Source organism: Anas platyrhynchos, chromosome 7, assembly GCF_047663525.1.
Source record: "Anas platyrhynchos isolate ZD024472 breed Pekin duck chromosome 7, IASCAAS_PekinDuck_T2T, whole genome shotgun sequence".
Lineage (NCBI taxonomy): Eukaryota > Metazoa > Chordata > Aves > Anseriformes > Anatidae > Anas > Anas platyrhynchos.
The window spans coordinates 10,803,585-10,824,839 of NC_092593.1; the positions used below are offsets into that span (position 1 = coordinate 10,803,585).

General features: G+C 39.3%; 1 protein-coding gene across 3 annotated transcripts in view; it reads left to right on the top strand.

The window, feature by feature from the left end:
* MGAT5 (alpha-1,6-mannosylglycoprotein 6-beta-N-acetylglucosaminyltransferase) overlaps positions 1-21,255 on the top strand; it is a 116,169-nt gene that overhangs the window by 83,833 nt on the left and 11,081 nt on the right. For all 3 annotated transcript variants that reach the window (XM_027461504.3, XM_072040716.1, XM_038181738.2), the window contains 5 exons: positions 2,738-2,871; positions 9,876-10,025; positions 16,440-16,586; positions 19,890-20,006; positions 20,839-20,913. In XM_027461504.3, the coding sequence (XP_027317305.2) occupies positions 2,738-2,871; positions 9,876-10,025; positions 16,440-16,586; positions 19,890-20,006; positions 20,839-20,913 (623 nt within the window). The remainder of the gene's footprint in view (positions 1-2,737; positions 2,872-9,875; positions 10,026-16,439; positions 16,587-19,889; positions 20,007-20,838; positions 20,914-21,255) is intronic.

Below are 21,255 nucleotides of genomic sequence, written 5' to 3' on the forward strand. Positions count from 1 at the left end.
CCTGACCTCCGAAGTTTGCTGGTGATTCTTACCTGACACCAAGATCAGGGACATACGCTTTTTTTTTTTTTTCCAAATCAGACTTCATAGTCACATCTTTCAAACTTTCCTGCTCTTCACAGCAGAAGTATGCATGCTGCTGTCTAGCTGACATGCTTTTGAATTCGGTTGCCTTGTAAAATTCTTTGAAGAGGCACATTTTGTCTGTTAACATTTACTGTGCAAGTTTTTTCCATTCCCAGTTATGTAGAAGCAAGCAACTAAAGGCGTGGCGGGGAAATGGGACTTGGGAGTGGTTGTAGAGTTAGTGCCTGGACTTCAGTGAGCAGAGCTTGTTCCTTGTCCACATGACTTGTTAACATTTTTTGGTTTGTCATACATGGAAAATGAGCCAAAGGCCCAATTGTGCTGTATTTAAGTAGAACAGCTATTAGGAAATCTGATTGTGAGATCCTGCTTCAAGGTAGCACCAAGGGTGACGGTGCACTTGAGGAAAGTAGTTGCATGACTACTTGTGGTACAGCTGTGTTCACTTCTCAATCCCACTCCAAGAAAGGCAGAAAAAAGTAAATCTTCCCTATAAGGAAGATCTGTTATCTGTTGCAGTACAGACTAATGTTACATTCTGTTGTTTGGAGCAGATCACTTCATAATAAATTTTCGGAAGAGTATGAATGTATTGAAACTCCAGTAGATAACCATTTCTGGGTTTTAATACTAGCAGTGACTGCTGTTTGGCTTTGCAGGGAAAGTGCTGAAGAGACTGCAAGCAAACTCATTCTGAAGCATGAGTGATTACAGTGCTATAGATTGTTCAAGAATTTTTCCTTTTTGTGCTAGGTGCTGAAGAATCAGCATGTTTGGATATCTAAAGTTTATTTTTGTATTTTGTCCTCTGCTGCAGAGAGAGCAGCATCTTTATTGGGTTACGATTGGAAGTTCATGTTATGAATCATTACAATTTTTACACCAGGTTGGAACCCTGGACACCTTCCCAAGATCCCCAGACTCTATTATGTTTTGAGAACTCTGATTATAAGGGCAAAAATTATTACTGAGTGAAAAGAAAGCCATATTCAAACCTGTGGCATATTACCAAATGCTTGAGCTTTCCAGAGGCGTGAACTTCTTTTCCCTTTTTTATGTTCTTTTTAAAATCTTTTATGCAAAATAGCAGCATTGGTACTTCTTAAAACTGTATGGTCTTGCTTAAAAATCTGAGTACTTTCTGTCAATGATATTTAAGGCCCTGAATTCCACCAGTTATAAAACTTCAAGAAAGGTTTATTTTTCGAGTGTGTACTGCCTTGCCTCTCTTTGAATGCGGTCTCTTATCCAAAAATACAAAAGGATAGAAAAATGCCCCTTTTCAGGAATATTTGCAACATGCCATTCACTGTGCTAAATGTTAAGGAGTCCTTGGGTTTAAGTGAGTGCCTAACGGTTGCTGAGACATTTTTCTGTGAAAGAAGGATAATTGTCATTTGAAAGATTAAATATAACAATAAAGGGAACCATGTACTGCGTATAGTTTCTGTTCTGTTGTGTTTTCCAATTTGCTGGGTTTGAGGAATCAAAAGTAAAGTGTCATAATAGCAATAGAATTTCTTTTTGTAGAACTTTGACTATGGGTTTAGCATTGTATGTTGTATGTCTGGGATCTTTTTTTCCTCCATCTTTTCCTCCGTTTTTCCACCTTTTTCCACCTTTTCTTTGGCAAAGCGCACTTACCAACAAGTTGTCAACTTGAATTAACAGAATTTGAAAGGTGAGACTTGCAGAGGAGATCCTGGTTTTCATTGCAGTGTTGTTCTGTGTAGACATGCAAGGCTGTGCCACTTTTTAGATAGGTGCAATACCCCCATATATTGCAGTATTTTTATACAACAGGAATGAATTCTTACCTGAATCTGTGAACGCTGCAGTCCATCCATGCAATTAAACACATTTTCAGCAAACAAGCAAACAACTTAGCTGTAATAAGCCTACAGCTCTGTGCCTTTAAAGGAGGAGAGCGGTGCCTAGTATCGCTGGATGTCAGTGCTGAAGAAAGAACAATGGAGGCTAAAAATACAGGAAATTAAGACCAAATTCCATAACCTTTGCAATTAACACAACAGTTTTGATCATTTCAGTTGCCACTTTTTGATATTTTAACGTAGATATATGTAGTGAATTAGGCAGTGAAATTTCTGTTCTGGTTTGCATGGTGTGACTTCGTAAGCTAATACCTAACACAGATACATAATAGGCAGCAAGCTGGATGGAGTGTTAGCTCTCCTAATATAAGAGATGAGCCCCAGAAATTCACAAAAATTTATCACATTGAGAAACATACAGCTTTGTTAACCAGCATAAACCCAGTGTTTTTTCCAAGTGTTGGTGTTGCGTCTCTGGGATTGTCAAGCTAGATTCCTTCTGGCTCTCTTATCTCTAATAGTAAAGCAAAGCTGAACACACAAAGAATCGTTATCATTGGCCTGGGTCCAGCTGCAGAGTTTCATTGCAGGAAATGAGCCAGAAAATAACTGCTTACTTCAGTAGACATATGCAGCAGGACTTAATAAGAACTCTTCTCAATAATAAAGTAAGCAAATACATCTGTGTGAATGTGGAGAAAAGAGGTATCTGTTGTACGTTGTGTTCCTTATACCTACTTTTATTTTTGTCAATGCTTATACTGTTGTAATATTAATTAATGCTTTAAAATGTTTTGAATATTCTCCATTTCTTACAGCTCACACTCCAGACAACAGCTTCCTTGGATTTGTGGTAGAGCAGCATCTGAATTCCAGTGACATCAAACACATTAACGACATCAAAAGGCAAAATCAATCTCTCGTTTATGGCAAAGTGGATAACTTCTGGAAGGTGAGTTTTCCATATCTGATATGCTTGAGCAGATTTATTTTGATCAATGTAATAGTGCATAATTCTAAACTTAAGTATTCCTTTTCTATAAATCTGTTAAGTTCTTTTTCTGAAAATAATCAAAGAATTCAGTTGAACGATTTGAAGTCTTTCTGATGAACAAGATTGTATCAATCTAGGCTGAGATGGATCATTTGTTATTTATGCACACTTTCATAGTATAATAAAGTTTTGATAGTCTCGATATCACAATTTTAGAAAATGCAGAAGCTATTACAAGTAATGTGAAATTGAAGGTGTCATAGACTTTGTAGACTTAAATTGTTTTCGTAAACAAATGTCTCGATGATTTATTTTAATATATCTACAAACAAAAATGTGCTGTATTTTGTGCTAGAAGCTGTGTTTCACTGAAAACCCTAGAAGTGTGAAATCTCATTTTATCTCCCTGTAATAATAACAGATTTGTGTTTCTTTAATACTTCAATTGCTGCAATGTCTCTTCCATTTGCAGAGGAGAGCTCCAGAATAACAACACTGAGATTTGGTCATATTTTCACCAAGTATCATATGTTGGACTGTTAAGCTCACAGTGCTCACTGCTTTTTGTCCACTGTCCTTTTCTGGAGCTCTTTTTTTTATAGGCTCATACACCTGGGAGTGTAAATTTTCTACAGCTTTCAAAGAAAAAGGATTATTCCTTAATAACAGTATTTCTTTTTCACTTATGTCTGTGTGTCCATATTCCTGGTGTGCCTTAAGACCTTATATTTTAAGCTCCTTGTCAATTGAAAATGGAACTCATCAGTACGTGCTGTGTCATACATAGGACCAAATGATACAACAGTGTGAGAGCATCTGTTTCTCACATTTTCCTTCCTTTTCTCTTCCTTGGCCTAAGCATGTCAGTCTTACACAGTTTTCTGACCCATAGGACTAACATTGTCTGGTAACTGTGACTATACAGAATACGTTCTTGAAAACTGATAGCTACAAGTGGTCCATCTGTGAGACAAAAGAAAAACTTACGGGAAATGGGAGAATCCTAACAGGTTTTGTGTTAGAGAAAAGGTAGAGCTGAATGTTTCTTGGCTCCTCTGCTGAGAAAAATATGTACATTAGTTATGCTTGTTCAATTTCAATCTCTCAGGTTTAAATTTGGTTTTACTGCCCTAAGCTATGTAATCTGTGTCTTAAAAGGAAATTGCACTTAGCATCGTACTAAATACTGTGGCAGTTACTCTTTTTGAGCTCGTGGAATAGAATGGCTTGGTTTGTCCCCATTTGCCCTCTGTTCTTCTGCCTGCAGAATGCTGGTGCAGAGCTGGGTTCCTTTAATTCATGTCTCTTCTAGCTGAGGCTCATGCACTTTTAGTTCCTGATCTCATTATCAGTCTCTCAGGAACAGTTGCATGTAATAATCGTCTGCGCTTCCTGACCTGAATTGTACTGCCTATCAGTACAACAACCTGTTGAGTACTGGTTAGATTTAAGGAACAAGATACTGGTGTAGTCACCAGCATTTGTTTTTTTCCCACTGATATATATATATCTTTTTCAGTTTATTCAGCCTGCATTAATTCAGAAATATGTATTAATAGATTATATGCCCAGAGGGAAGACTTGTGATTGTGTAGTCTGAGATTTGGTGTGACACAGAGGATATTCATGAGCTGATTAAGACAAAAATATGTTGTTGTTTTTTTTTTTTTGGAAAAGAACATCCAATCTTGATTTTTAAATAGCACACAGTGGAAACCCCACTACTTCCTCTGGTAAATTCCTTAATTGCCTTCTCCCTCAAGACTGCATTATTTCTACTACAGATTTCCAAACTAATTTCCAGTTTTAATAGCAGGTATAGACTTTGTCTACTGGACTGATGTTTCTGTTCTGTTTTCCTATAGAAATACATAGATTGAGGCTAAAGCAGCTCTCATAGTCATCTTCTGAAAAGCCTGGATGTGCTGAGCCACTGAGAGCTTTGTGCTTTCTAATCTTTAAGAGTTCTCTCATGTCCCTTTTCGCTGAACCTTTTCAAGATCGTTCACATTCCTCTTGCAATGTGAGTGTTGGCAAAGGGTGTGTGGCCATAAGAGCCTTGAAGTCAGAAAGAAATACTACGTGCATTATTATGCACATACCCTTTTCACCATTGGGAACTCATGTTTAGATGACTTCTCAGCCAAAACCCTTGTATCTCGTATTTTCAAATTGCTTGTTCCAAGTCAGTGCTCCATTTCTGTAAGTAATGCCTGTCTTGTTTCTTCTAAGAGCTATAACTTAATATTTGGTGGTATTAAAATGCTTACTGAGGGCTTGTTACATGAAGCGCATCATAACTGTAACTTGCAGGCTGCAACAGCAGTCATGCCTATATGCACCCGTACGTGAAATGCAGTCACTGCAGATAGGCTTGGAATTGGTGACAATGGAGAGAAATTCTGGTTCTTGTGATTACCAAAAGGCCTGAACTAATCTTGTATCTGTAATTTATTTCATGTTTTCTCGTTTTCCCTGTGCAATGTTCTTTTCATCTGCTGTCATGGCATATACTGAACCAGGCTAATCTATTTGTCCTGCTATCTTTCTTTATATTGAACACGGCCAGTTAACAAAAAGCGTAATCTCAGCTGAACACACGTCTCTGCTGGTTCTGGTCAGTTGCTGGAGAAGCACAGTGTGAAGGGGAAGGGTTTCCCAGACTAAAGTGCTTTGTCAGAATATCGCTTGCAGATAACTTGTTAAATTTTAAACCAAAAATTGTTGAAAAGTTGAAATGGAACTGAGGACACTACATTGTCAGTTCAGAGTGAATTCTTTTCTTTTTTCTTCCCTGGGAGTGGGACTAAAATAGCTAACTGCCATCATGGTTTCCTATAGCCATGGACAAGGGTCCTTCTCTGCATCTAGCTAAACATGTAGAAGAAAGATCCCAATTTGCTAGTTACTTAGTATTTGCTGGAAATCCCCATACACCCATCCCTGCTGCATGACTAGACAGGGCTGGAGAGGCTAGCTCAGACCATCTACTTAAACTGGTGAACTAACCTGGTTATTGTAGCTAAAGAGAACTATGGATTGCTTCCAGACAACGATCTGTCTTGCCACCTCATTCAGTGGGGTTAAACTCTGATATAAGCATGATGAGTGGTGGAGGGAAAGAATACTGTGATCTCTTCTGTCAGCTCTACTGGATACAGTGAAACACATGAGTCCATGGCCCCAGACCAGTGGCATTAGTCCCGTGTTGCAGTGGGGAAGTCTAGATATGTCTTGCTGGAGGTCAAGAAAGTGCTGCAGAGACTGTAAGAAATGTCTTCTTGTTTACTGTCTTCTGACAAATCAGTCTTAAGTGGATTGAGGATTACACATAGGAGACTGTAAAGAATTTTACAACATTTCTAAATATTGTTCTTAGAGGTAACCTATCAAGTGCAACACGTACAAATTTTGAATGTTTGTAATCAAAAGTTAGGGGTTTTGTGTGGATATGGCAGCACTATGGAGCAGAGAGACCTCTCTCTTCCTAAGTGTAAAAGAAGGAATAAAATGTGAGTGAAACCTCTAATTCTCTCCATTATGATTTAATTACAGAACATTTCAATTCAATTCAAAGGGCATGTTTGAAGCCTTTCATGTCGCCTTAGCTCCTTTTTAGGTCTAAGTCTCTTTGTTCTTCTTTCTGCAACTTCCTGTCGTGCTATTCCAATACTTATGCCTTCAATCCTAAAAAGAAGAGTCAAGATTCATGATTCATGCATCTTACACTTCTATCCGTCTCAGTTACACACTGCATATACCACTGGATTTTGGCTTATCTTGGGATTGACACTTGGGCGAATAAGCACCCAAATGTTTGGGCCTCTAGATGTAACAGTATGCACTTAGGAAATATGCAAAGACCTGTCCCAGTAGTTCTTTCTTACCTGAATTGCATATGTCAGATTTTATAAAAGCATTGCGTTCTGATTTTTTTCAGTGTTTGAAGGTGTGGAAAGGTTATACGAGCTGTTTTACATGTGTTTTGCAGTTTCAACTTTTGGCCTCATAATCCGCTTTGGGACTTTGAATCAAGATCTTGTGTAACGTAATGAGCCTGTAGCTCTGCATATGTGATGGCTACTTTCATTCCCTGTGGAATTTACCGTGTTCTGTGCAGTTGTCCAAGTGGTCTAAATTTGTAAAGAATAATTATAGACTCAGACTGGCAAAGTCATAGTAAAACTTGGTCGTGCCTTCTGTCTACCACATCAAGAAAATGAAAGTTCAGTTCTTCATGCTTCGTGTTTCTACTATGATTTTTTTGTCACATTAATACTTCTTACATTTTCATCCAACAAACTTAAAATTTCAGCCCTTCAGGACTGAAATTGCTATGTCTCCCTGTCAACATTGTCTTAGGGAAAGACTTACCAGACAGTTGTCATTTGATTTCTTTGATGAGAAGGGCTTTATGATGCTTTTAGAAGTAGGTAGAAATAATTGATGTACAGTAATAACAGTTCTGCACTCAGTGATCAACAAAAATGTCGTTCCTGAATGGCAAGTTTATTTTAGCTGCTAAAAACTTGTTTCAGAAAAGGCTTGTATGACTCTTAGTCACTGCTACTCTTACATTTTGGTTCTGAGGAGAAATAATTGCCTCTTTTGTGATGTGATTATCTTTCATGCTGTAGGTCTAGATTTGTACTGCAGACACCAGACGTACAGTGAATAATGCAATCTGACCCAAACTCTGCGGAGAATGCTGATTTTGCATTACTAGCCAGCAGCCCATGATCTGTTCTCTTTAAATTACCTTTGGAAAAGGAAAAATCTTCAGTTTATTTTTATTCTTTAAGATAAAAGAACATTTGAATCTGCTGGCAAGCAAGCAAACTCAGGAAATGGATTAACAGCGGAAGGAATGTTGGGATTCTGTTTGTTTGCAAATCACATTCCTTGATTTATTTACTTATAGCCCTTGTATTTATAAATGCCGTATTTATGCTCTCTCACTTTCTAAACATTAAAAACATTGAATTAGAATGTTTTGCTCACTTAAAGTATACTTCCATTCCCCAGAAGTGCTACTGTAAATGCAGCATAGAAACCTATTTGTTTCATCCTGTACTGCTTTCTTTTGCTATATTCCCTGTTTTGTAACAAGCAGGTGCTGGTATTTATATAGAGGACAGCACATAAATACAATACAGTAGGAAGGTTCACCTTGTTATAGATGATTCGGGAAATATTTTGGGATACACTGAAGGTCCATTATGTGTATCAAAGAATGTTTCCAGCAGGATTTAAGTGATGAATGCCACAGATGCGGTACTGTTCTGACTGTTCCTGCAGTGCACAGGCAGGTCGTGTTGTCATTAATGCCCGTGCTTCACGGCTTTCTCTTTGCATTCAGAACACTGAAGCCAAACTTGCAGGCTTTGTTTGTAGCAAGCGCTGGGCAGACAGGATTTAGTTCTTCTGACAACAGGCTGGTGCTTCGTTCTGGGAAGAAGAGGAGGCTACACCATTTGTATTTCTCCTAAACGTTTGCAAAGTTCCAAAATGGACTTTTGTTTAACAAAATATATGGCTTCTCTACAGTTTCTAATCTTGGTACTTTATTTTACACATAAAGGAAGGAGCATCTCTTTCAGAGTAATTCAAACTTAAGTAGAAGTGAAATAAAAAAGAATAAGCTTTTCCTAATAGTTTGTGTCAATTAACAATAACAGCAACTGTATCAAAGAAGAAAGCACGTTTGTCTCCATTTGTTGGCTATTTTATATAATACTCAGCCCAGGACATTCAATGGTGTGATCTTGGCATAGCCACCAGCCTAGAGCAGTTCAGTAACGAGGCAGGCAGTTTATTTCTTCACAAACAGAATCGCCAGCAGAAGAAGGTGCAGCTACAAGCCAATCATTATGTGACATTGAATAACCTGTGTATTTGAACGTCTATCACCAGTTCATTTGGTAAGGAAGTTTCATGAAGCAATGGTGTTCATTCTTTTAGGCCTGATGCCTTATTGTTCCTCCATGATTTCAAAAGACAGGGTTTTTCCAGTCTACTTGCCCTCTGAATGAACTTCAGTCAAATTGTTGGCCAGCTTTCACATAGGTCTGTGGAAGAACAGTGTGCAGAATTTACATGACAAAAATAGTGATTTGAAGTAGAGTTCTTAAAAACTCCCTTGCTGCCAAGAAGTACAGAAACTTGTTGCATGATTTCAGAGTTATTACTAAGACTATGTGCAAATATTGAGGGAAAGTCTCTGATCTGTGCTGCATACTGGCTGTAAATACAGTCTTTAGCTAATTGCTTTTGGAATGCTAGTAGTCTTTAAAACTCAAAAACATATGGCATTGAAAATTAAAGTAATTCTTGTTTGCAAACTAGGGTGGTGTACTGTTTTCTTGTGGGTTTTTTGTTTTGATTATTGCAACAATATAGAACTGTTACTCTGGGTCTTTTCCAAAATGCTTTTTAAAACTTTAGGTAATTTGGATATTTGGAGGTATCTTGTGATTCAGATACCACGTACTTAGATAAGAATGTGTTTTCATTTGGCAGGAGTGCAGCTTACCAGGTGAAATTCACCCTTTTCTTCACAAAGATGATGAACAATAATGAATTTTGTTGCATCTGTGACTAAAGCAGAATGACAATTTGATTTCTCTTTTTTTCCTCCTTTTAGGACAAGTGTTGTTTATGCAGTGCTAAGAATACAGCTATCTGGTGACCTATTTTTGGTCCAGTTGGAAATTAATAGGACCTTGATCTTTATTTATACATATACTATGAAACAAAAAAAGCTGCAGTTCTCTTCCAAACTAGTAACAAAGAAAATTAATGATGTATGAAATATCAGATATTGTAGGAACCATGTAAAAAAAAATATATATATAAGAAGCAGGATGTAAGGAATCATGTAAAAAATAAATAAGAATGAGAAGCTTCTTCCCTTTCTAGCTTCTGCTTGAAATGTGTAAAATATTTTACTGTTGCTGCTGCAGGATAAGAAGGCTTACCTGGACGTCATTCACACCTATATGGAAGTCCATGGAACTGTTCACGGGACAAGCACAATGTATATTCCTGGCTATGTAAAAAACCACGGTATACTCAGTGGGCGGGATTTGCAGTTTCTGCTGAGAGAAACCAAGGTAAGTTGGTAAAGGAGAAATGGCAAAAATAGCTAAAGATAGACAGTATCTGAAGTACATGCATCTCACCTCCTACGGTTGCGCTCCTAATTTTAAAGTACTGGAAAAATAAATGACCGATAAAAAGGAGATTTAACTGTCTTCTGTATGCTAAGAATACATTTTTCATCATGTCCGTGTTTTGTGGATTGACAGCTGTTCCTAGAAAATCAGGACCACAACCTACAGTTTGAGAGAGATGCTTAACAACCAACTTGAAAAATGTGGATGAACGCATTTTTCAGTTTCCTAAATGTGATATTCAGCTCAAGATTACTAGCTAAGAGTATAGTTTTAGATTTGTAATGTGAAAGTTAAGCATTATCCAAAAGACATGCAATAGAAATGGTTGCTCTGCCCTACCAATGACTTTAACCTAGACTAATCCTACTCTCTAGGGTAGAAAAGAAAGAAGGCAAGCACTTCATGCTCGATTCAGTTCTTTCCTCTGTTCCAGTTGTGCAGAGAGAGAGAAAAACATTGTGTGCTTTTTGTGGTATGCTTTGCCTGTGGCCCCATAGTCAAGGGAGCTCAAGATAAAGGACAGTGTATATATTTAAATAATTTTTTGTCCAGGAAATTAGAATACTTTGGATTTTCAATGCCATTCCCATAATCTTTGTGGAACACTTTACAACATAAAGGTAGTCTACTAAAGCACTTTTAAGTAGAATGTTTAACTTTCAGTTGCTGAAATAAATGGGTCGTGTTTAAAATTAGCAGAAATATATGGAACTTACTCTCCATCGCTGATGGTTCCTTGCTGTGCACTTTTACTGAAAGAATCTATTAAAGAAGAAAAGAAAAAGCAAGTACTTCTCCAGTCTTCCCACACAACTGTAGAGATCTCCTTTTTGAAATATTTGGGAAAATGATGGTAATTTGACATCTCTGCGTGACAGCTGTTGGCAAATTATGACTTTTTAAAGGCAACCACTGGGTGTATGTACTTGATGCATACAGATACACATAATGTTGCAGATTAAAAAGTCAACATTTACTTTCATCATAGATAATACTGAGATTACACAGCTTTCACCTTCATGGAGTCTGAAATCACTGTGTTAATCATAGTACTAACGTGGGTAGAATATTGACATAGTAATAACCCCAAGTACAAACAATGACTTCTTTCTGGAAAAAACTGCATTCTGTTCACCAAAATAGTAAAATAAGCTAATGAGCTTCTTATTGAGTTGCTGAACTCTAAATTTACAAAGAACAGTTCATAATACTAGTTATATTTGAGTAAGTCTTGATCTTGAATTCTTTATTGTCTGTCTTACATGCGTTACAATAAAAGACTTGATTTTCATTGTTAACAGGATAGCTCATCTAGTTATTGGTTATATTTGCTGTACGCTAAGATGCAACATAAAGACACAGTTTAGGACAAATCAAAGCTAGTGCATAATATGCAGTTTACACGGGGTTTTATGTCAGGAAGTAGTGAGACTAGCTTTACTCCATCCTTTGACTAGTAATTGCAAGACTGAATGGAAGATACTAGCTTGTGACAGTGAAGTACTCCTGTGCTCAGTAAGTTCCTTATTCTTCACAAACTATATTTCTGTGAGAAGTGTGGATCCAAGCTGTAGTGTTTTCAGAGCCCTACAGGCATTTTAATGATTTTCTATACAATTGGTGTGTTGTTGGATTTTTATTTTTTTTTTCCTCCTATCATTGAGGAAAGTTCTTTGAAAACTTACAGTTCTTTTTCTTTTTAGCTGGATGACTTGTTAAAGGAACTCGCACCTGTCAACTTACTTTCCACTGCCTTGTTTTGCCCTTAGACAGTGAAATACCAATAGGTAACAGTCATGATTCTTGATCGGAGCTTTGCAATCCCAAAAATTGGTCCCTGAAGTAGTTGGTACAGTACATAGTTATTCTTGAAAGCATGCAGCTGCCGTTTTCTTCTAGAGTATGTTACAAAGCAATGTATTTCAGAATAAGTATGCTTTTCAAGCAGGAGGGGGCTGTTTGAGATTCATCGTGGCTAGCTCAGCTGTGCAGTGCGTGACACAAAGTGGAGATGCCAACAGTTCCTGATGAGAAGGTGGAGAGCCATTCATCACGTCAGAGGAAAATAGGGTAGGCAAGCTGGCAGCCTTCCTGCCAACTTAGCTGACTTCCAGCCAAGTGGGCAGCTGGAGGAGTTGGACCAGGCTGTCTTGGAAGAACCAGTACTGAATTTTTGAAGAACACTCCTCCTTTAGAGAAAGTTTCAGATGCAAGTTTTTGCTTCCAGTCACTGAGCATTTTTGAGGGAATCCAAATTCTTCTATTAAATGATTTTTACATTTTCTGAATGGTAATTCATAAAAGCAGAACCAGTACCCTGTTGAGGCGGTTTGGGAAAATTCCTGCTGTGGTGTTGGCAAAGTTTAAATAGGGAAATGAACTTCTACATTTTTTTCTTATATTGCCTTTTAGGATGTAATATACTTTCACACACTTCACAAAATCAGCTGCATAGACATTTAACTAGAGAATCTATTCTAAAGGAGTTTCAATCTCAAAAGGATCAACTTCTTCAGAAAGCATTGTATATTCTTGAGGAAAAATATATCAAGATAGTTAACAATAGTCTTTATTGCATGTCTCTTTCTGTTGTTCAGAAGAAAATGTATGAAGTAGTTCAGTAAGGAGGCATACAAAAGTGATGATAACCCCACCAGCCCAACGGAATAAATTAAATGAACTGCACTAACATTAAAAAGAGGAGAAGAAAAGATAAACACTCCTGTTCATGGAAGTATAGCACTTAGTCTCTGGAATATGAAATACTTCTCTTAAATATTGCTATTCAGGACTATACAGTTGCAACATTCATTCCTCATTTTATTCTTTTGCCCGTAAATGAGAAAGACTATTTGTTCAAGTACTCATTATAATAATGGTCCAATCTGCTGCTGTAAACTCCGTGGATAAATTGCTTAGTGCCAACTGAAAGTCACTGGTTTTAAAGAATACAGATTTTTTTTTTAAATCTGCTTTTTCATGGGAGTGGTTGTAAAGCCCTCGTCGAGTTGGATGTCATGTCAGGGAAGTTTCCATTGAGCTACTACACCATGAAGAGAATGCCAACACTGGGATCAGACAAGTGGCGTCTTGGCTGATATGGTGCTTGCTGGCCAGCTCCAGAGCCTGAAATTTCCTAACAGGGATTCAGTTCACTGCAAATGCAGAAAAGGTTCCTAAGGAGCTTTTCTCATGAAACCAAAGTATTCCAGCTGAAAGGTTTGAACTCCTGCTTTATTTGTTTCACTTGGGCAAGTGAGACCCTGGTTTTGATTCATGCAGCCCTACAGGTACGGCTGGGTAGCAGACCTTGCAGACAGGGAAGTGGTTTTAAAACATACACGCGGAAGCCAAAAAAACAAAACCACCCTGATGCTAATAATCTTTCTACATCTGCATTTTTCTGCTGTTATCTCCTGTAGATACACTTTTATAAACTTCTGACAATCATCTTGTTGTATGTGGCATAAGCATACACCGCCTGCTGTGGCATGTGCCCACTGGAAGCGCTGTGTTAATAATAACAGTGTGGCTGTCAAAAACATTTTAAAGTTCAGAAAAATGCTCACACATAACGAGATGCTTACAAGAACCAACCCACCAGTGGAGTACAAAGGAATTCCACTCTGCCTAGTAATCTGGCTCCAGCTAATAAAGCAAGGTCAGGACTGTTTCTGAACATCGTGTAGCCAAGGTTACGTTATCAACCCGGATTGGAAGCTTTGCTTTATGGACCTCCAGGTGCGGGGTGAAGGTGCCTGTCCTCTGCAGGCTGCATTATCGTGCACAGCACCTGGTAAGAGAGGACAATGCAAGCCATGGTCAGGAGCCTTATGTGGAGGCAGCAGAGTGCATTTATTTCAGAAAACAGTGGAAACGCCGTCTGCTCCTAACCTGCCATTTCTGGGGGAGGGCGCCTTCTCTTCCACACAGCCTTATCTGTACTGAGGATGGATGGTACTTCGCTGGTAGCTGACAGTAGTTGTCCATTTTTAGTCTTTGTTGTTTCTACTGTATGTTTTTCCTTCTTTTTCAATTAGTGACTTGCAGCGTTTCTATTACATGCCTTTAGGAAGTACCTTGAGGGATTGTTTTAGCCTTTTGGGAAGTAACAAGTTGCATGTAATTCAAAGGATTAGCAAATTAGAGCATCATGCCAATGAGTTATGGAAAGGACTTCTCTAATACTTGCCTTATGAATCCTAATGAATGTGGCTTTCTTGGAGCAATTAAGATAGCCCTCAGCTTTGATCTTTATCCTGTACAACAATACTTACCAAGGAACTTTGTAAGGCCAGTTTTCAGGAGCAGGGTGGAGATTCAGTTTGGCGATCTCAGCTGAGCTGATGAAGGTGTTGTGATGGTGACTAACAGAAGACTTTGGAGGGCTGCAAGTAGGAGCTTGGGACTGCGAGCAACAGCAACCTTGGACTCAGGGCCGGCAGGCAGCACACACGGACCCAGCATTCTAGCCATGAGGAGCATCCTTCTTTATTTCTTCAAAGGTGTGGTGCTGCTTAGAAGTAAGGTTTGAAAATGGATATGAAACAGGTGGTAGGCTATTTATTATAGATTAAGTGTTGACAGTGTGCTCTGTGCTGTCAAAACATAAAAACCCGTTTCTTTCCCCATGGAGCTTCCTCCTAAACAAACGGACCAGTCAGACACAAAACTGTTCAGCAGTGCACAGCAGCAGTTTATTAGAAAAGTGAAGGACGAAGCAAACAAACCAGCCTTCTCTGCATAACAGGCAAACGCTGGATCATGGGAGAATTGATGCTTCAGGTGGTTCTAATTGCTGGTTCTCATCTGGTTGGCTGCTTGAACTAGGGAGTAGTTAAAAAATAATAATAATGACAACAATAACATCCTATGTGCAGATTGCATGAAATGGTTTCACATCTGTAATTCGTTCTTCTCAAGAAACTGGAGTTCCTTTAAATTAAGCCTCGAGGTGAATGTCAGTATGTAACTTTTTTTTTTCTGGCAAAAAGGTGATGTATCTTATGCCATATATAAAACCCAAATTTACATAATCTAGCTTTAGTGGAGTGAGGCTTTCAGATCTGTTTTTATCAGCCACTGGAGAGTTTTCTGCAAGATTTCTCAGCAAGATAGCTGAGAAACATTTTGCAAGTGGGTGACTTTTTTTTTAACCTGAAAATTGGAAACTGAAAGACCAATCTTCAGCTCTGTGCAGTGAAAATTGCATGCTCTCAAACGAGGTGAGAGGTGTTAACTTTCTTTTTAGCCAGCCAACTTGGAATTTGTGCTGTTGTCGTGGGTCAGAGAGGAGCGAGGCTGCAGTGCCTGCGCCCAGCCCGACGTGCATCGATGCCACGGGTAGCTCCTGGAAGGGCCCTTTGGTTGGGAATATCCTGTTACTAGGTTTCACTGCTGTGTGGGAGAAAACTAAATGTAGAATAGTATAATTTGAATGGTTCTGAGTACTTGATTCTAATAGTGACGAAGATTCCCTTTTGTTTTGAAAAAAATGGGCAGCTTTATAAGTGTGTGTATGTACATGAAGTCATTCAGCGGTGCTGGGAACTTGATGGTATCAGAGCTTTTCATCTCCTATTACACACAGACTTCCAAATAAAAATATTTAATTCAGGGGGTTTAATTATGCTAGGCCAAGGAAAGGGGCAAGATCTAAATAAATGCTGTGCCACTGACAGAATATTACATTTCTTTGCATTGAGGACAAACACTGCCTTTTTGGAGCACCTGTGATCTCAGCTGACAACAAGGATAGCTTTGCGGTGCATTTTTTTCTCCTTCCATTTGCCTTGGGGGCACTGAATCCACCTAAGCCTATGCAAGCTCTTGCTGACTAGTTACAGTCTCTTCAGCTGCTGTTTGCTGCCATCTACCGTTTTAATTAGACTTAATCAGTCTGGCAGGAGCATGGTCGTACTGGCAAACGAGCAAGTTGGCTGATGTGGGGGAGAGGGGGAAGACAGTCGTGTAGCTGTTCAGGGAGGTCATTGCAGTAAAACCTGGACCTGCAAGAGAGCCCAGCAGCTTCGTGTGAATGCTAATCGAACCACCAAATGACTTCTTTCCCCTCTCCCACCCCAAAAAACTGAAAGAGTCCATTGTTGTCTCAGCCAAATGTAAAAACACTCAGCTCATTACAGAAGATTTTGGTCAGATGTTTGACGAGACATTCCAGTACTGCTCGGGTGTGAGGGAGTGAGCTACTGGATCCCTCCCATTTTCTTCTTAACATTAAGTTCTCTTAGGCTTGTACATTTTGAATGTGTTATTGTTTAGTTTATGTTAGTTATTAGCTTTCAATTTTTGTGAAGAACAAAATGAAGATAGGCGATGTTTTCTATTTTTCAGCTCTTTGTTGGTCTTGGATTTCCATATGAAGGGCCTGCTCCTTTAGAAGCTATTGCTAATGGATGTGCTTTTCTGAATTTAAGATTTAATCCACCAAAAAGTAGCAAAAACACAGAATTTTTCAAAGGCAAGCCTACACTCCGAGAGGTAAGCTTTGTTAATATTGGTAATTCCTGTATTGAAAATTTTTGTGGGTTTCTTTTTAGTAACACAATATAGGAAAAGTCACATAAATGTTCACAATTTGTAGCAAAAAGTGTACAACTGTCATTTTCCTTAGCCATCAGTGGTATTTTCGGTCCTTATTTCTAAAGAATAATAAAAAATTCATTCCCATACTGTTAAGCTTTACTTCTGTGTCTGTCTGTGCATTCTGCTAATACTTGTTGAGAGACCACAAACAGGAATTTCATTAGGACACCTGATGTTCTGAGCTGAACAGGTAGGTCAGCATCTCTGGAGGTGTTCAAAGGAGGTGTAGATGTGGTGCTTAGGGGCATGGCCCAGGGGTGGACTGGGCAGTGCTAGGTAAGTGGTTGGGCTTGGTGGTCTTAGAGCAAGGACTTCTCCAACCAAGGTAACTCTTAAGCTTCTGTGTCCTGTGATGCTGATGCATCATTTGAAAGTTTTTGTTTGGCTGAGGAAATGTTACTGTATACTTCTCGGGAAGTGAATAGGTGTTTAAGTAAATGAGAAAAACAGTATTTGCAGGTCACTGTGTATGTTTTGGGATTTTTTTTCTTCAGAAAAGATCCACTCAAGGCACTGTTGCATGCTGGTATTAACACTAACAACCCACTGCATTTGTGGTTGAACACTGAATAAATTTGGAGAAGTGATTCTTCAAGAGAACAGGAAAACCAAACCTCAAGGTTTCATAACAGACAGGGTGTTAAGACTCTGGTAAGGGAAAAACAATGCTAAGGAAGCCAGTTCCTCATCCTGGCACTGATGTTCAACACCAGATTTTTCTTCTTTGATGTAGGTAAAATTCAGCACATGCAAACATCTGATAGTCGCGTAGCCATTTCTGACATGAACACTTTTACTTGGGGCCGTTCCTCAGCAGTGTGTGTGTATGTGTGTGTCTATTTCCTTTCCGTGCTTGTCTGAAGGACAGCTCTGTGGTAACACTTGGGTGATGTGAAGCACGCACAGCAGTATTTCCGAGGAGAAGTTGCACTTGGGCTTTACAAACTGTGCACTGAGCAGCACCAGGTAGCTCACGAGCATAGGACAGCTTCCCATTTAAAACAATGAACATGAGTTACTCACAACTCTGTGTGCCAGGGCTGTGGCCATCGTTCAGCTCATTACACACTCAGCAGGTACAGGACACTGAGTCCAAACTGACCCCTGCTCACAGCTCCCATTGCTAATGAAGGAGATCACAGTAAGAAGTCCATTTAAACCTCCTCTTTGGCACCTTTCGAAGCTTTCCTTCCCTGAGCTGCTCAGCAGTGTGTCTCTTTTTCCAGTTGTTCTGTGCCCAGATGCTGGAACCAGCCAGGCCCAGTAAATCATCAGGACCCACCCAACCCAGCAGGAATCATAGCGCAGGGAGCGCTGTGCTAAATCCTGCCGGCTTCTGTTGGCTGGAACAGAAATGCCGTGTGCTTGACCACACAAAAGTCATCCCTGTTGGCAGCTCTGCTACAAAACAATATAATGGGTGTTCGTCACAAACATGGCTCTGTTCACGTGCGCAGCTGATCTATCGTAAGCGCAGCCTCTGCTGGAACTGCCACGGCTGCCTTTAGATCCCATTGCCTCTTACCCTGGTGCTGGTTCCTAGGAATCGAGGAAGTCCTTACAGTACAATACCTCTGCCAGTGTTTTTAGGTATTAAAGGAGAACAAGAGCTTGTGTAATTCTGCAAAGTAATTGGTTATCTTCAAGTTGGTCTATGAATAAATTTTATATTTAGTACAGTGCAGGGAACCATTGCGAGTCACTGTATCTCTTGTTCAGGTGGGATTTATTTAGTGGATCTGGGGCAGGAGGTGGCCAGGTTCCCTTCTGCTCCTGAGATGGGGTCCTCTGGCAAAAACTCTATATGAAAGCTGGAAAAGACCAGAAAAGGGGGGAAATAAAACACTGTGTGCTAAATCTAGTCAAAATGTGTTTGGTGGGTGCAGTTTCTTTCTCTACAGAAATCATTTTCTGCTTTTAGGAAGAAGGAAAAGAGACTTTCACTTAGAAATTCCAAATGCATTTATGAGAACTCTTAGGGGCTTTTACCATAGCCAGGAGAAGTATCTCCTGAACAGACGAAACGTTACGCCTCAGCTCATTAAATCATTTCAGTATTAGGAAATAATACGTTTTGAAAGAGCAGGTGCAGAATAACCTGTGCAGTAAAACCTGGTGAGAACGGGAGCAGTGACTGGCCTGAGAAGCACAGCTCTTCATCGGCCAGATCAGGTCTGGCCAATGTGGTAGAGAAAAGGGTGGTCTGAAGCCTAATGCTGAAAGCTTTGGGTAATTTACAATGCTGTCTGTATTCATATTTTTAAGAGCACAATGGAAGTTTTTTTTGTGATCCCATGTATAATTGTAAGACTGATTACTTTTGTTCACAAACTAAATGCAATGGGCAAATTTGCAAATTTAGTTCCTTGTGTTCACTAAAGCAAGAGAGCAAGCATGGTGTATTTTTTTAGCATCATGCATAAAGCGGCAGGTGTACAAAAATTGTCTATGACTAATCTATCCTGCAGTTTTTTGTGTTTATTTTGAAAAGTTTTCTTCTGAGACCAGTGTGAAACGTTCCCCTCTCTTCTGCAGCTTTTCCTTCCCTTCGATGTGTTCCCTTGCATGTTCATTTCACTCCCACGAGCCTGTCACCAAATATACCCTCAGTGCTGTCCTGCTAGTTCTGAAGCATCTAACAAGCAATCTCTGATAGCGCTTTTCTCAGTTACCTACTTGAGTATTTATTGAAATTGTTTTCTGACAAAGGGGTGAGCACAATGCAGTTAACCCTTCCTGAGGTCAGATCACGCTTGCAGTAGCAGCAGCAAGAGTCAGAACTCATCCGAAGCCATAGAAATGGTCATTTGCTACTCATGGAAGCTTGTAATTGCTTGAAATTTGGGGAGATTGAGCAGGGACACAGTCTGGAGGTGGGACAGGGCAGGGATGACAGCTCTGGGGGGCAGTCACGTGGGACCAGCCTGGACTGGTAGCAACTGCTGCTGAGACAACGGGCGGCTTTCTGCCAAGGGGCCTTAGCCCAGTTCATATTCAGTTTTCCAGCTATAGTTGCTCTCTAAATTGTAAACTCAAAAAAAATCTGAAAGGTAGCTCAGAAGGAATGAAGCTGACTTCTCAGTTCTAGCAGAACCCCTGGGTTAGTGTAGCACATCCTATCTGTTCAGTCTGGTGAAGGGAGAGAGGAAATGATATCCTGAAACTGGAATTTTTACCGATGTCGTTTCTTCCTTTCAGTTAACGTCTCAGCATCCCTATGCTGAAGTTTACATTGGGAAGCCCCATGTCTGGACTGTGGACATCAATGATCTTTCTGAAGTTGAGAGGGCTGTGAAATCAATTTTGAATCAAAAGGTGAGAAATGTATTGTTGATTTGTAATCAACACCTGAGAGCATATAATGGAACATGCGTAGGCTTCCGTAATGTTAGTCTAATTAGAGGGCTGTGCTTTGTATGTTATTGGGGAAAAAAATGTTGTCTTTACAACTCTATGGGATATAGTTATCATGATTTTGTACTAGACAAGTCAGTTTTTTACCTGAATTAAAAAAAAAAAAAGTGAATTTGGATAGAAGTACGAATTTTGCATGTAATTTATGAAGCAATACATATGTTCTGTGCATTCAGTGAGGTTTCCTTGTTGATTCTTAGAGCAGTGCAAGCTGTCCAAGCACATACTTAACTATTTTGACTGATTTTATAGCCTTAACATAACTGCCACTGAAGTGCCCGTACACTTGCAGCATGGGGATTCTAATCAGAGCACTTTCAAAAGAAACAAAAAGTTTGAAAAAATGTTGACAGCATGTTCAAAGGTATCATGTTCTTTTTTGTCTCAATGTTTTGTTTTTTCACTTAAACTCCTAGAGCTGAAAGTTAGTTAAAACAGGAGCCCTAGTATCCAGAAGGGTCTCAGGGTAGTTTTATATCTATTACTTTGCAATAAACCATGAAGTTCCAGCATTTGACATCTCCTTAAAGATAGTCACTGAGCAACTTTATAGCCATTACAAAGGAGTAAAAATCAGCTCAAGCTGCTGCTGACTCTGTACAATTGTGGTTTGTTAAGGAGTATATTTTCATTTATTTTTGCTTCTATAACATAGTATTTGGAATACAAGCTGCTACCACAGTGCACCATGATGCTGATTTGAATAAAAATCTCTAACATACTGTTTCAACAGATCGACCCCTATTTGCCCTACGAATTTACGTGTGAGGGAATGCTTCAGAGGATGAATGCATTTATTGAAAGACAGGTATGAAATTTTAGACTTTTATTGTGGGCAGATCTTCATGTTGGAAAGGGAAGACCCTCTCAGTTCTAAAGCTTCTTAATGCTGCTGCTGTTCAAGTCAAAATGAACTTAACTGTGCAGTCTGTGGCTGGGCGGTTGCTTGGTCTGCTGAGGTTCCACTGGCGGTCTACAGGTATGGGGACGTTCACTTTTGTGTACATGGCTCATAAAGCTCCTACCAGGTACCGTACCACTGGGATTTTTTGTATACACAGAGGATGTTGAGCAGCTAAGATAGCATGCTGGCTACTAAAATATTCATTCTGCATTTCAGTTTTGGCACTGGGTTCTGATTTATCCATGA